Genomic DNA, 16,114 nt, shown 5'->3' with positions numbered 1-16,114 from the left:
ATAAAAACTATGGGAAGTGACAACCATTTATTTCAAGCGTTGTTAAATGATTTCAGTATTTGCACCATTACACTGCTCTGGTGCACTGGTGTGTCCTTCCAACATCCCACTGAAAATCCCCTCATCAGGATCCCATGTCTATGGACATTTTGGTAAAGTGGTTTCCTCATTAGTTTTAAAGGATAAGCAAGTTACTAATTGTCCACTGTATTCCAAAAGAGTCCTCAATACAGCCATGAAACAAGTCTTTGCTATAGTAGGTACATCAGTGGTGTACAACCAGTATTATGGGGAGGTTTGGGAGAATGTGTCAAAAATCATCACCCATCCCTGTCTCACTGTTGGATTTATAATGTGCAAGATCATCAAGTGAACATTTACAGCTTCTACTTGTGACTCAATCTTCTGGGCTCATCTAAATACCTGACAGAAAATACAAAAGACCTTCACCTCCCTACTACACACAAACACTCACACAACTACTGCTATGAGTATGGTTTAATTCTGCACCTATCATAGTCATTTGGACCAAGAATGAAGTGATTGCACAAGATTTTAAGCCACAATGAAATATGAATCATACACATTAATCCCTCCTTTAAATCATGTTTAGATTCAGTGGAGCAGTGATAACTGAGGCTTTAAGCAATGTGTCCATCCATAAACAACTCAGCATACTGCTCGTACCAGGCAAGACCTTTCACAGTAGGGAAGATCAATACACTCATAGGGAAAAGATAGTCAAGGAGGTGAACAAATTGTTGAAACATAATTAAATACCAATTGGACCTCTTTGTAAACAAAGTTCTTCATGCTACCTATTTATGTAAAAACTTACGGGTGCTGATTACATTACTTGAGGGGAAAGGAAAAAATACTATTGTAGAAGGTTGAAAGGGGTAGGCCTTGTTTATGAGAAAATAATGGAAGTAACAACAACAATTTAATAGCCTGGATGTTAGTGATGGGAAGAATGCCTTGCAGCATGGAAATTATGAAAAAAGGCCTACAAAATCTAGTTTTGATACTGGTTATTTCTTCTCTGATGCAATTCTATTAAATTTCCACTACCTCCATATCCTTGTATTATAAAATAATATCTTATAATCTCCCTTAAAAATTGGTGTGCCTTCTCCTTAGAATTATGTAGGGTTTGAAAAACTCCGTGACAACTGAAAAGCCACTACAATCATTGCACAGCACCAATTACCCAAGCACATTGGGCATCCAGTTAATCTATTAAGAGCTTTAGCATCTGCTAAATGTGGGCTGCACATTTCTATGAGTCAAAAGGCTCCCAAACATTATGAACTAAATGAATCAATAAACTCTAGCCTGTGCTTGAGCTTCCTACAGATGTACAAGATCTTTCTTCCTCATGGCTCAGCTCTCCCACACCCTGATCCATGGGATGATGCCTACAGATGCTGCACTCTCTACAGGTCAGCTTTTTGACCCTTAAGTCAGCTAATGAGCTCTTCCAGCTGACAAAAAGGCTCTCAGCTCTCAGAAGTGAACAGAATCTCAGAATCTCTTAACAGTGTTTTGATGCACTGGGGCAGCCAGTGGTTGGGTTTGTGGGTCTTCTGGGTGCGGCTGGGGCAAACAGCATCTTTATTTGCATCACTCAGAATCTGAGAGCATCAGATGTATTAATGGACCTGCCTGTGTAGCCTGCACTACAGCTGGCTCAGCACTTTAAAACTTTTAAGTTAACTTTCAAGTGACTTAGAAACTCTAAAAACACAGCAGCTGTGACTCCTCTTAAACAGCTCCGCAGTCATCAGAGCCACCATCCTTCCGACAGCTTCGCCACTCCGGTGTTACCAAGACTAATTAACACCATCAAATCTTAACACTACCAGTTCTACAGGCTAGAAGAAATAATGACATTCATTAATTTAGCAAACGAGACAGAAGTTATGAATTTAATGATCTGGGAGCCAGTCTTGAGTTATGCAAAACACAGAGTTAGGTATTCACAAAATTGCTCCAGCGTAATTGTCGGCACGTGGATTGTTTGCAAACAGCTTGCACAAACTACTTAGTGTTAATCATTTGTTCCCTGACATAGTTAGTCATGCACTATTTCTGCTCCTTGAGTGGGTGATTGTATCCTCCTGAAGGAGAGGGTAAGAACCAGCGAAAATGAGGCGCACCCTGAGAGTTTAACATGGATAAGTGCCTTCAACAAAATACAGGAGCATCATGTCTCACTAGTCTCTGCAAGATATTTGCGTCTCTCCATCCTCATGCAAATAATCCACGATGACTCTGCAGAGTCTGGTGAACCAAAGCATGGGGATGAGGAATTCGCGTTGACTATTTCTGGCACTGCAACTCTTTTTAACGCTCCGAACAAGGGGGAGTGTTGCAGAGGAGTATCTAATTCCCCCAGACAACCTGAGAGGAAGGGATGACAGATCACCGCTCCTAAGAGTTTAGCAAGAGTATGCAAACTGCTGTCTCTCTCTCTGCAGGAAATGGTACTGCTTCAGTGAGAGAGAACTTCCAGCAAAAACAGTCACAAAAAGAAAGTGTATTCCCTGAAGACCCACAGAGGGGTATCAGGATTTTATTTCCTTCCATATTTCAGTTTTCATTGTTTACATGATGTTAGCACTAGAGTGCAAGTCTTGGTCAGTCTAAGATACAGAATACTAGAACGGTTTGGGTTGGAAAACCCCAACTTACCCTGCTGCCAAGGGCAGGGGCACCATCCACTAGATAGTTTGCTATTAGCCTGCCCTTGAACACTTCCAGGGATGGGGAATGTATTGCAGTTATTACAGCAATGTACAGAATTGTAGTTCCACAGACTTCAGTGACCTGGGATAGGACTAAAGAAGGTGAAAAACTATAAGCTGAATTGAATTTCGTTGCAATAAAGCTTTGATGCCCCAGAAGTGCTCCTTGAGCTACCTGGCAAACTGGAGTGAAATGGTCAGCAGCAGTGAGAATAAAAGCAACAAAGGGAGACACACAGAAATCAGGATCTTCTGTTAAAGAATGACACAGCACCACATGTTTTCAGTGGCAGGCACATCATTGTCACACTGAACAGTCACTGTTTACAGACAGACAATATGTCATGGGTAAGTCTGACATCCCCTGGCAACTTAAGTCTTCCAGAGGAGACTTCTGACAAAGCACAAAAATACATCTGGACTTCTTCATGCCTGGACTGGTAGACCAACAGCTATTCTAGTACTAAGCCCAGTGTATTTTCCTTGGTTTTAACTGTACTGAAGAGGACTGACTTTCCCATTTGAGTCCCCTGTTCAAGGGTCAGACTTCAGACTCATTTCTCCTGCTCTTACTGACAATAATATGCCATTTTTCTGCTTATTATTCTCCAATAAAATTGTAATAATTTGCATGACTCTTGGATGACATGCATTTGCTCTCACAGTGCTGGCATAATACGGGTCCACAAAAAGATTAATTGTCTGAATTATTCTTGATCATAGTAAGTGAATAGCTTTCTATGGGTTTTTAGGCAAAGTGGGAACTCTCTGGTGAAAACAAGCTAAATTCAGGTAAAATTAAAGGGCAGAGCTGACAGAAGTCTGAGGTTTGCTATGAATATATTTTTAGTATCACAGCAACAAACCACAGATCCTATTGGACTAGTTCCTCATTCAAAGCAAAACAATACCATACTTAAATGAAGTCTGAATACCTTTGTTTTGGTTTTTTGTGTTCTATTTAATGATGTCAGTTGCATCAGAAACAGCATGCAGGCACTCATACAACTGAAAAGATTTGCTTCAGCTGTTCTTGCTCTCCTGAACATGAACATTCTCCTCTTTTCATGAACACTTCAGTAATCAAATTGCACTAGGACAAATGCTCACAGAAAATGCATAGCAAAACCAAACACTTAGAATATTTGCTAATTCCAGACTCCATGTATATCTCCAATTCCTATGTTTATTGGACTGGGGGGGAAAGAAAAAAAAAAAAATCATGGGCTTAATTAAACAACCAAAACCATATCTCAAACCACTCCTTCCTCAAAGCCAGTGAAATAAAAGCAATAGATGTTTTGGAAGGCTCTGGGATGCTACCACTTCTCTGTTCTGGCTTGTTCCAGAAATTTCAGGTGGTTTTCAGGCAGAGAAAAGAAATGTCTGTGATTATCAGATGTATTATTCACTATGAGTTCTCACTTCATTTTCCTCTTAAAGTACACTGCTGGGGAGGAATACAAGGGCAGTATGAGCTGGTCAACAAGCTCCCATTCCCTGTCAAACAGAGCTTCTTTCTTCTGCTAATCATGTGGCACTGCTGCATCCCACCATGGGTCTAAATTTGCCACTTAAAAACCTGTAAGGGTTGTGAACACCCCAGGAGGACATCGTGGCACAGCTCACTTCCACATAACTGCATGTTACATATTTATATGCACTGTAAAAATGGTGGGAAGATACAAAACTGTGTTTCACTGGAATCCAGCAGGCTGAGCTATTTATAAATAAATGCCTTATTTTTGGTGCTCTTCAGTGCAGATGAACAGTGAATGATGAGCAATTTATGTTGCTGATGATTTGTATCACAATAGAACCTTGCAGTCTTTTTCTGCAGTTTATAGACTCTGTAAGCTCAGGATCTGTAGTATTCTACAGTGGAAGACAGGACCTCAGAACAAAGACCAGTGGGCAGGACAAAAAAAGGATGAAATGAGCATGCTACACTGAAAATGGAAGAGTAGATAGAGCATCTGAAAAAATAATCCTGGGGATTCTGGGCACCAATATCCAAAACAGATACACCACTCATCTCTCTCTCTTAAAACAAACTCTCAGTGTAAAGGAATCCTTTCCCAAGAGTATTTCACACACTAAGGGATTTTCAATTTAAACAACGGAAGGAAACATTAAAAAAAAATACAACTTTAATGAACATGAAATAAAAGTCATTAGAAGGATGACATGCTCTGAAGAAATCTTAGGGGTATAACTGAAGTGAAAAAGGAGGTTTTAATTAACAAGCTTGTAAGCACCCTGTACTATGTAAATAATTCATGTGTATAAAAAGATGATCATAAGGATGACTGAATAATCATCATTTTGGCTTCCCTGTGTTGACTGCTGATGCAAGACTCCAAATAAGATGCCACAGGAGTATTGTCAACCATACCAGCCGATACAGGATATTTCTATGCTGAAACATTGTGAAAGGCACTTTTACAGAGGTGATTAATAGGTGGTTTTTTTCTCCCCATTATCTCTGAGGAAGAAACACTTGTGCCATGTTTTACCATTTCCCTGGTTATGAGCTCTGCATCAGACACATTCAAAGATCATAGAATCACAGAATGATCTGGGTGGGGAGTGACCTTGAAGACCATTCCATTTCAACCCTCTGCCATGGGCAGGGACTCCTTCCACCAGACAAGGTTGCTCAGACCTCCATCTGACCTGGCTTTCAACACTTCCAGGGACAGAAGATGAGACATCTGAAATTTTCACGTCTTGATGCTTAAACAAAAAATACCAATGCTTTCTGCTGTACCTATTTACCTGTGTTTGCCTCAAGGCTGTCAGTGGGTATCTTTTTTTTTGCCTTGGAACTCTGTAGTTTATCACCTATCACACACAAAATTTAAGCAGAAGAAACCCAGGTACATTAACCCTTCATCTTGTTGCCCTTTCAAGGTAGGGGTAAAATTAGCTCTATGGTATTGGCACAATAAAACAATGAAAATCATAGCTAAAATGCTTTCAGTACACTCTCAAAGGAGGGCAGCTCCAAGTAGAGGTCAGATGTTTTTCCACTTTAGATACTTAATATCGAGTACATAAAATTCTTAAAAACAACTGCTGACTTACAGAAAGCAGTTACATATGATTGAGCCTAACACACTCAGACAGTGATAAATAATTATGCTTTCACCTAAAATAGCACCAGAAAATTATCAAACTGTGAACTCAATGATACCAACTTTTCATCTGATTTGCAAAATAAAAAGATCTTTTCAAGCTAGTGTGAGTGAGTACGCTATTAAATTGAGTGTAATGCACCTGCTTTATCAGTAGCATCATTGAGAGAAGCTGGTGTGTAATTCAGCTGCTCTTTCCGGTTATTATTTGCTATGTCTAATAGCTCTTTCTTTGCAACAAATGCAAAATTTCATTTTTAAAATTTCAGTTGATGCTTGATGATCTTTGTCTTTTAACTCTGTCTCAAGTTAGAAAGTCTTGTAAAATGTCATATGAACAGCATGGGCAATCATTTCCTTCACAGTCTTAAAGAAGCTGGAAGTGGGATAGCATGCCTTCAGGGAAATACTAAGAGTTTAAAATATGCCTGCACAGCACATTCATAGATTTTTATAATCCACTTCAAATACTTTCCACATTGTAAAACAGGCTTTGTAAACTATCATCACAGATGAAAGCAGGTGAAGAAAGAGTAATAAAAATACCATAGAAAGAAGAGGAAAAAATTGTGGTTGCTTCTTCTGAGCTCCGCAACATTTGATTTTTCCTGTATAATAATAATTGAATGATCACAGTAATTTCCCCATTTGCTGTGGTTCAGTGTCAGCTGAGGATGCACCTGTGCCCACCTTCACCCCTTATCTGCAGCTTGCAGCCACCCAGGCCAAAACATTTTAGATACAAGTTAATTATCCAGCACTAACACTGCACACCAGAACTTTCCAAACTGCTGCCAACTGGAAACCTTCCCATCAGCTTCTGAGGGCTCTCCCAGCTCACCATTCCTGCAGCAGGGAGCATCCCAGAGGCTCAACATCATCTCCCCACTCACTGACAAGGCACTCAGAGCTCACAGAGGCACAGGGGCGGCTGCCTGGCATGGGGGTGGCACCTGCTTTCTGCTTGTACCAGCAGGATATTCCTGTGCTCCAAAGATGCAAGATGCTCCCCAGTGGCTGCATGGACCTGCACTGCAGAGAAATGACACACAGAGCTCAGGTTTGAGGGCTTAACAACAGGCCTGAATGGAGAGATGCTCTTGAACTCTGCAGCCAAACCCAAGTCTCAACACCAGCTGCACACAAAAATTTCATTGCAATGCCCCACAAGGGCAGCATGTAATGTTACAATAGCTGTAGTATGCCTGTCTCAGTTCTTCATGGAGTTGTCTGTAATTCCCAAGAGCAACGTTATCAGCTTGCTGTGACAGCTGCAAAGCACTTGGGGCCAGGCTGTGAACTTCTGAGTCACACTGATGAGGAGCCCCTTCAACAAGCAGCTTTGCTTGAATGTGACTCCCTTAATAAATGAATCATCAATCACTGCTGCCTACTCAAGCTTATATCCTTCTCCCAGTTCTCCTGCTACTTCCACCATCTGCACATCGTTTCCCTGTGGTGGTGAGAACCAATTTGGCTGACTGACAGGGTTTTGGGGAAAATGAGGAGGCTTTCAGGGCCAGACCAGAAGAACACTCACCACTGTCCAAAGTTTCAATCGTAATGTTCCTGTGCCTGAACCTGCTCCCATTTATTAGGAAATCCCTTCTGGGTACCTACTGGTATGATGCTGCATGCATCCCAGTAACCTGGTGCTCTGAAATCCTGCAACTAACCAGAAAATGTCTGACCCTGGGTCCCACAGCATCACAAGGGACTCTGACCATAATTCTCAGCATGAAGTTTGAAAAAATGCTTCCATTAATCACACCCAACTATACCAAGACCTCACACCCTTTACAAGACCCTCTGGCAACAGCAATAAACCGTTATCTACCTTTGACATAATCCCTGCTCACATCACTGCTTCCTAGATGGCCTAATCAGTTTCCTGAGAAGTCTACAGGGAAGACAATGCATTTTGGGGGTGGCAAAATGCTTTTTTGGGTAAGCACTACTCAATGGAAGTAACTATTCTTAGCCAGTGATCAAGACAGCTCTATGGATTCAACCCTGATTTGGGCAAGCCATTCTTCTCTGTGGTTGGTGATCCCAGGTCTTTGTCCAGTGCTTTCCTACAAAATTCGGTTCCCTTGTTTTCTGCTGCTAGTACCACAAAAAGCAAAGATAGGGAAGGGCACCTCTTCTTTCTCTTCTCAATTCAGCTTATTTTCTCCTTCTCTCCCCCTGTGTCACTGACATGTGATGTTTCCAGTTTTCTTGCTTCCTTTTCTTGTTTTCTTCCTCCTTTTTTCTCTGGATGCTTTCAGCTCTTCAGAACAAACTCAGCAATGCACAGCTCTTTGTATTGCAGTGAGATCTGATGCATTCTCTCATTCCATCAAACTGAGAAGACAACTCTTCCACTCTTTAAAAGTCCTTCAGTAAGACGTACAGGAACATGGATTTATAGTCTGAGACTTTGTTGGAAAGCAAATTTAGGTTTTTAAAAGAAACTGCTTTTTCCAGTTTTCTGCTAATTACAATAAATACATAAATTCTAGCCATGTTATTCTGGTTGTCTTTCACATTTAAAAATTAATTGGAAATCAGAGAAGGAAATAATAGAACACAATATAAACACTTTATTTGAGGGCTTAAAACTGTAACTGGATGCAGCACAGCCTAAAGTCCTAACATTACGTGTTTTCAATATTTCATGGATTTAAATAGTAATTAATTTATTAAATGCACGCTAAATGAGAACTTTTGTAAGTAGTCTTTGAATTTAATCACAAGAAATAAATAGAATAACACATCACAAGATCCTTTGTTGATTTCCAGCTTCTATATGTCTATTTCCACTTGCTTTCATGGACAAATTCTTGGGGGAAATTATACTGAATAATCCAACTTACTTTTCTTTGTTAACAATCTGTTCAGTACAGTAACTTATGTACTCATATAGAATCTGACAGCAGGTTGTCTTTAAATTTGTCTGTTCTAGGCAAAATGATAATTTTTACTTAGTGGATTAAGCCAAGTATTCTTTGATGTTTCTTCTGATAATGCCTGTTCTTCAGCAAAGTAATAATCAGTGATTTCACACTGTCATATTTTAATCAGTCATCACTGACAGGAGTTTGTGCAATGCATTATAAAAGACCTAGCAGCAAGAAAGACATTGTATTGTGAACACCCAGAACAGAAAAAAAGAGCCCAACCCAAAATAAACATCATGTATGGTACTGAATTTGATGTTAACTCAGCTCTTCTGCGTCAAAGGATCAACATGGCACCAGGAATGAGAGTATCTTGTTACTGGCCATCTCTGAATGAGTGCTATCCCAACAGACTTCTGGCTCTTTCCATCTCCAAGGGACTTTAAAATTAAGGAACCAGAGGAGAGAACTGAAGTGAAAACATTCTTACCACTTTTCTGCATTCTGAAAAGGGATTTTCTGCAGCTGTGATTAACTGGACCCTCTTTAAACTCTCTAACTCAAATAAAGAGACTACTTTAGGCTTTTTTTCCACTTTCTTTGTTCCATGCAAAGATTTTTGACAGAGGAAATATCACTGAGGTCTCTGGCTGAAAGAGAAGCAACTGGGCATTTGTTTGCACATCCTCTCAATTTCTGTCCTTGATTCCTCTCAAGGCCCCTCTCATAAACCCTCCTGAAGTACACAAAAGGCAACTGCTATCACATTATTTACTCAGTGTGAGGTGAGGAGGGTTGCTGGCCACAGGGAAAGACTGAACACATATTCCTCATCTACACAGAAAAGAGTACAAGCTTCCAATATCTGGACTAAGACAGATTAGCAGTGACAGTTTGAATGACCCAACCCTGCAGCCAAACGTGTGTGCTGCACTCTCTCCCTGGAAAATGGAGTTACTGAAACTTTTTTCCCCAGCCAATCAAAACCATTTTTCTGCAAAAATGAAATTCTGGCTCCAAGGAGGAAAGAACAAAGTCTCTGGGCATTTAGCTGGACAGAAGCTTTCCCACCTCTCCATCCCTTTGCTGTAATTCCTGCCTGCCCTCACTGGTGCAATGCACAGATGTTGGTCTGTGTCTTGCAGCTCAGTATGACTTCTGAGGACACTGTATTCACAGTGGTATTCCTTTCTGTTTCCAAAAAGACCTATAGTTCCTCATCCAGGGTGGTCTGATATATATAGCTATAAATCAGGAAGCTGTTAAAGAATAATAAAAAAAAGCTTAATTCTTTTAAAAACAAATGAAAAAATTAAATGTTTATAGGCAGTTTCTTTTTACAGCATCTGTTCTGAAGCTTGCTATTTCACTGGAAAATAATTCAGTTTAACCTGGAACTCTGATTTGGTTTACTTATTCTTTTGACTCCTTCCGAAGTCATAGCAACAATCAGTAGCACTGCAGTTTCAGTTCCTCAAGAAACCAGTTAAAGGACAGACTGGCAGGGACTGATGATTTGCAATTACTTTATTCAGTTTAGCTGTTCTGAGAAGATTCCTTTCCATGTTAACAGACATCAGAGGTCCTTGATTTATCTGAAACCCACTAAAAATACTTCTTTAAATTCAGAGAGCACTGCTGCGAACATGACCTCCTCTGTGTTTCTGATATTATCACCAACAAAATAGATATTACAGGCTATTCTTCCCAGACTCTCAGCTCTGAGCTGTACTACTAGAACAACATCAACTCTATTTATGTATGGTTCATGTTTCCTGTTCCATCCCATGGGAAAGTTATTAATGATGTTGACAATCTTGGAATCAAAAAATAAAGTGCTTTTCTTGATACAAACATACACAAGGTGACAAGCCTTGCCTCAGTGGCATCAGTGCTTGTGAGCTGCTGTCTCCAAAATAATGAGCTGTCAAAGCTTCACTGCAATTTGCATTTGTGCTAGTAGTGAAGAAATCCAGTGGTTTTTTCTCCTTGCTGAATGACAGTGTTAAATTGTTACTTTTGCTTACTGAGTGTGAAAATTAACTGAAATGATAGTAAAGTGGGAAAAGTAAACAGCATTTTGTTGGGTCACAACAGCACTTGGATTTACTGTTAGTGTACATTAACAGTTAAATCACAGATATAAAATGAAAAAAGTGTGTCACACTTTACTCTGTGTGACATCCCTTGAAACCAACATACTCCTGCACCTCCAGAATAACCTGTTGCCAGTGGGAGAACAACTGTAGTACCACATCTTGTGATGGCTGTTGTCTTGTCGTGTAGTGGAGAAAGACTGTTTACTCTCTTTTTTTTTGTTGTTATCTTCAGCATGGTAAAATTTAATGAGAAATAGATTTTTAAATATGCTTCAACAACCACAAAACTTTTGAAAACACAGTCTAGGTATCTTACCTGACTGTAGCTTCCCATCTGTGATGCTATGGATTTCCTCTCATGTTACACGTCAGAAGTATTACTATCATCAAATACCACAGAGACAACAGGCAGTGTTATTGAAGTATATTTAATTTCTGGATCTTTACCTTCCCTTTCATTCTAAGCATTGCTTTTTGGCATGTTAGAGAAGATTTGCTTCAAGTTCAACATGTTTTTCAATTACAGTGAACATTTGTCTGTTACAAATTTCTGCATGAAGTAATGACATTAATATTCAGCAGCAGTACAAGACATGGCGTATACATGTTCCTGACCTGCTGTAGTATGGAAAATGAGACTTTACTAAACATTACTACCTTAAGACCTCCCTGATAAAAGATTTGAATGCTGAGGAGAAGCAGTATGACACACCATTTAGTGAATACTGGGTTTGTTATGTTTGCCTCGGTCTTCACATGCACACAATGCAAAATGCTCTCCAAGGGCAAACAAATTTTGGGTCTGCTTCTGTCCCTGCATGGAAGAAAGATACCTGCAGGTACTCCCAAGGGCATGCTGCAGTGGTTCTGTGGGAGGGAAGATGCTCTGTACAAACATCAGTAGGAGGGGTGGCCCCAGGGGTGCCTATTCAGAAGCAGGGTAAGAAATCAGTCTTCTTTTGTTTTGAAATCTGCATCCTGGGCCTATCAGCAAAATCTGTCTTGTCTACAATGATGTAATTTACAACTGCTTCCTGGCCAGTCAGTAAAAGTGGCCAATCTGCAGCTCCAGGTCTATAGAGACAGGTCTGTGGTGTGTTCATTTCATGTCAGTGCTGGTATGGGACTGTGAGCAACACAAAATCCCTGCCTGCAAGAGAGACTGCTGAGGCCAACAACTCCAGGGACTCCTGGGTCCAATATGCTCTGGTAGATCCTGTAACTCTAGGAAGTATGCAAGGAAAGGCTGCTGAAGCACTGCTTCCAGTGTTAGCCTAAAAATGGTATGTATTTAGCGAAAGTATGAAAAAAATAGTGTTCAGAAAGATGTCAGACCCTCCAAGACAATCTTGAAAGACCAACACCTGCTGGCCTTGGATTAAGACTGAGTGGTTTTTTTTAAACCACAGGTCCTTGAAAAGGAATTTTTTTAGCACAGTCTGAAGGAAAAACAGAGTCTGTTCAGCACAGGTGCAGTGCCAGGCATTGGTTTCACTGTCACTGAAGACAATGCCAGTTAAAGTCTGACTTAAGTCCTGATTTGGACAGACTGATCCACTGAACTCCCCGCTGAGAACAATTTAAAAGTTAAGCAGGAACTTTGAAGTCTGTGGAAAGCAGCAATGAAATCTAACACCGTGCTGCATGTGTTGAACACATCTTGTGAACTCAGGAAGCTTTGGTTGAACTTAGAGCCTTCTCTGAGATGGAAGATAAAATAATGCTAACAGTAAGAGCAAATCCTGGGTTCAGGATTTGGCCCTCGGGGGGCTTTGGCTGCTGACTCCAGCATCATTGTGACTGCAGCTGCAAGGCTGGTAGATGTAACAGCAAACTCAGATGCTACTGGTACCACCAATAACTGAATTCAGCAGCACTGATTACCCCTGAGTTTCTGCTTAAATCTAGAGAGACCTGAGTTACACAGGTTTTGCTGAGGTAGAGAAGCCTAGCTGAATTAAAGGTGCTACAAATGAGCAACAAAGGAGAGGACAGTTTGACAAGGAGTGACAGGAAGAGAGGCAGCAGCTTCAAAATACCAGAGGGCAGGCTTAATTGGGATATTGGGAAGAAATCCTTGACTGTGAAGATGAGAAAGCCCTGGCACAGGTTTCCCAGAGAGGCTGTGGCTGCCCTGGAGGTGCTCAAGGCTGGATGAGGCTTGGAGCAACCTGGTCTGGTGGAAGGTGTCCCTGCCCATGGCAGGGGGTATAATGAGATCATCTTTAAGGTCCCTTCTGACCCAAACCATGCTGTCATTCAGACCAGCATACAGCAGTCACATCTCTAGTTACAGACTAGGAGCTACCTAACTCAGACTTCTTCTACCTCTTTTGTCACAGACAATTCAAACACACAAAAACCGTAAAAACCCCCAAGCCCGCAGAAATGAGATCCAGGCTGTTGTCTATATTTGGTTTTGCAAAGCAAATTCAACTGTCAATCTTTTTTCTAATTACATTTTGAGAGCAAAGTTGAGCTACCTCTTTTTATATACTATTTATCCTGTACTTAAAAGACAGCTTATACCATTTTACTTATTACTTCCCTTGCACAGACTTTACAGAATAGAGCATTTTCTTCTAGCTCTTTTACCTGAATATGATTCCTGGCATCAAACACACAATTTCAAAGCACTGGATCTATTTCCTTTCTCCAGAGTGTGTAACACTAAATTGCCACCTTTGTATGATAAAAAGTTTAGCTCCTGATGCTACTTCTACTTGTGCCTAAGACTTTTGTCAAACACAAAGAATTCAGTTTCTGCTATTTTAGCTACACATTCAAACAAACAGGATCAGCTGCAATTTCCACTACTTTAGGAGGAGTTAGGAAACTCGAATTTGCAAAAATCTAATCTAGTGTCAATGTATGAACTGCAAGTGAAACAACTACAGAAAATCTGGGGACTTTAGCTCAGCTCAATGCAAAGTCAAGTTACACTGAACAACTTCCCTGAGAGGTGTCACTTGATGAACAACCTGCAGTGTCCATACACAGACCACAGCATTAAGACCAATAACAAACACTCTGAAAGCCGGGGTTTTTTTCGGTTTGTTTGGTTTTTGGTTTTTTTTTTCCTCCATTAACAACCTTCTCCTGACATGCAAGGCGGGTCCTGGACCCCACTTCTGCTCTCGGCTCTACAACTTATCGCAGTGACTGACTTCGGGCTAACAACTTCGCTTGTGCCGCCGAGCTCTTCTCTGCCTGTGCACAGAGAAGATGCTTGACCCCGGCCACTCCAGGGCTAAAGCGGAACGGGATGCCGAAGGAGGGAGGGACCGAAGAGCGACGCCGGCGGCCCCGGGGTCCGAGCGCTTCTCCCTCGGTCAGAGTTCTCCCGCCGGCTCCGACACCCGTCCCCCGATCCTTCCCCGCAGTGCCCCCGGGGCGCTGCCCTGCCCGCCGCTTCCTCCCTGTGCCCCCAGCGCCTTACCAGGCTCTGCCGGGGGAACTCGCCCAGCACGATGCTGACCACCGGGATGCGCAGCGCCGCCGAGATGAAGTCCAGCTCCAGCATCTCCCCACGGCTCTGCGGGAAGGCGAGGATGGCGGAGACCCCCTGCACCACTACGGTGTGGCAAAGACTCTGCAGGAAGGAGACGGGGTCGTTGGTCCAGGAGGCGCTGGCTGAAGAGAAGGGGAAGAGGGGCAGGTCGCCCAGCCCCGCCTCGATCGCCATCACCACCTCCAGGGACAGGTTGTAGGGCAGCAGCCCAGACACGCCGTTCAGGTTGGCCACGGCCAGCAGCAGCGCGTCCCGCGGCGAGGGGGGCGGCCGCCGCTGTCCCCCGCCGCCCCCCGCCCGCCGGCCCCGCGGCTCCTCGGGGCGCCCGCCCGACGCCTCTCCGGGCCAGGCGGCAGCGGAGGGGGCGGCTCGGGGCTGCAGGTGGGTGGCCCCCACTCGCACCGTGTGCCCGATGCGCCGCAGGATCTGGCAGGGCTGCGGGTGGGACACGGAGCCGGGCACCGCCGCCAGCACCAGGGCGCAGGGCGGCAGCAGCAGAAGGCACGCCCGGCCCAGGACCCCGCGCACCCCCGGCCGACACATGGCCGGGAGCCCCCCGCCGCCTCCCCCGGCCCCGCCACCCGCATCAAGCGCCCCGCGGGCAGGCGACAGATGCATCAGCCGCGGCGGGCGAGCCCCGCGCAGAGCCGCCCCCGCCACCGCCCATGGGGCCGCCGCCGCCTCGCCCCCGCCCCGGGGCTGCGGGAAGGCTCAACCCCCGCACCGCCCCACTCGGTTCCGCGGGGCCAGGTCGGCACCCGCCCCTGCGACCCCGCTGCTCGCCGCGCCCGGGACTCGCTCCGCCCGGATACCCCGCCAGGAGCGGGATGCTGCCCTGCCCGGCTCCCCCTGCCCGGGCTCCGGCGGGGCTCTACACGGCTCTGTTCCCTGCTCCCAGCCCGCCGGGTGAGGCTCTGCCCCGCTCCCCGCCGCCGCTCCGCGCTCCCGGCTCCGCTCCCCGCCTCGCAGCGTCTCCGCCCTGCAATCCCGGCTCGGCTTCCTGCGCCAGCCCCCTCTCCTCTTCCCCTCGCAGCCCTCGGAGCGCTCCCCGCCGGCTCCGGAGCCGGGCAAAGTTGCCGGTGCGGCCGCGGGCGGTCGCTGGGCTGCGCTGCGCTCCCGCCGGGAGGGACGGCGAGCGCCGGCCCCGCTCGGCTCCTCCCCGGGCCCCGCCCCCGCGGGCCGCCCAGGAGAACCGCCCCTTTGCACTGCCTGGGGAGCGTCCCGGCACAGCCCCGACGGAGTCCTCCGTCCGGTGCTACCCCGGGGCACCTTCTCACCTCGCCCGAGCAGCGGAACAGTTTTCCGTGTCCCGAGAGCTGCGAGCCGAAGGTGCGGCTTCTGTAGCTCATCGGATGGCCGGGAAGCCGTGTCTGCCGCTGCCGCTTGTTGTGGAAAGCAGCCCGATGCCTTCCCATGCGCTGTTGCTTCAAATGCAACCCTTTTCCGACACGTGGGACCTGAGATCCTGATTCCGCAAACCTGGGGCACTGCCTAACAGGACAAGAGTGTTCTGTCCTAAAAGCCGTAAGGGAAAACAGGGCAGAGCTGAGATGGGCGTTTGTGTGCGTGTCTGAGAGGACTAGGGGAAATCCCCATCCTTGTCTTAGTTTTGCTAATTGGGTTTAAACCTGAGCTGTCAGAGCTGCGCTGAGCCCGGTCTGAGACTAATGCTATGATTAGGGCATTGACACGCTCCATGTTATTTGGTGGATAGCCAGAATTTCAGAGGAATCCCTCT

The 16,114-nt window shown here is 44.6% G+C and overlaps 1 protein-coding gene across 1 annotated transcript in view; it reads right to left on the bottom strand.

The window, feature by feature from the left end:
- GRIN3A (glutamate ionotropic receptor NMDA type subunit 3A) overlaps positions 1 to 14,994 on the bottom strand; it is a 75,814-nt gene extending 60,820 nt beyond the window's left edge. The window contains exon 1 of the mRNA XM_058826143.1: positions 14,305 to 14,994. Coding sequence (XP_058682126.1) covers positions 14,305 to 14,994 — 690 coding nt within the window. The remainder of the gene's footprint in view (positions 1 to 14,304) is intronic.
- Positions 14,995 to 16,114: the final 1,120 nt, after the last annotated feature.

This window comes from Poecile atricapillus, chromosome Z (assembly GCF_030490865.1).
Source record: "Poecile atricapillus isolate bPoeAtr1 chromosome Z, bPoeAtr1.hap1, whole genome shotgun sequence".
Taxonomy (NCBI): Eukaryota; Metazoa; Chordata; class Aves; order Passeriformes; family Paridae; genus Poecile; species Poecile atricapillus.
The sequence above is the reverse complement of the archived record's forward strand: the minus strand, read 5'-3'. Positions and strand labels throughout refer to the sequence as shown.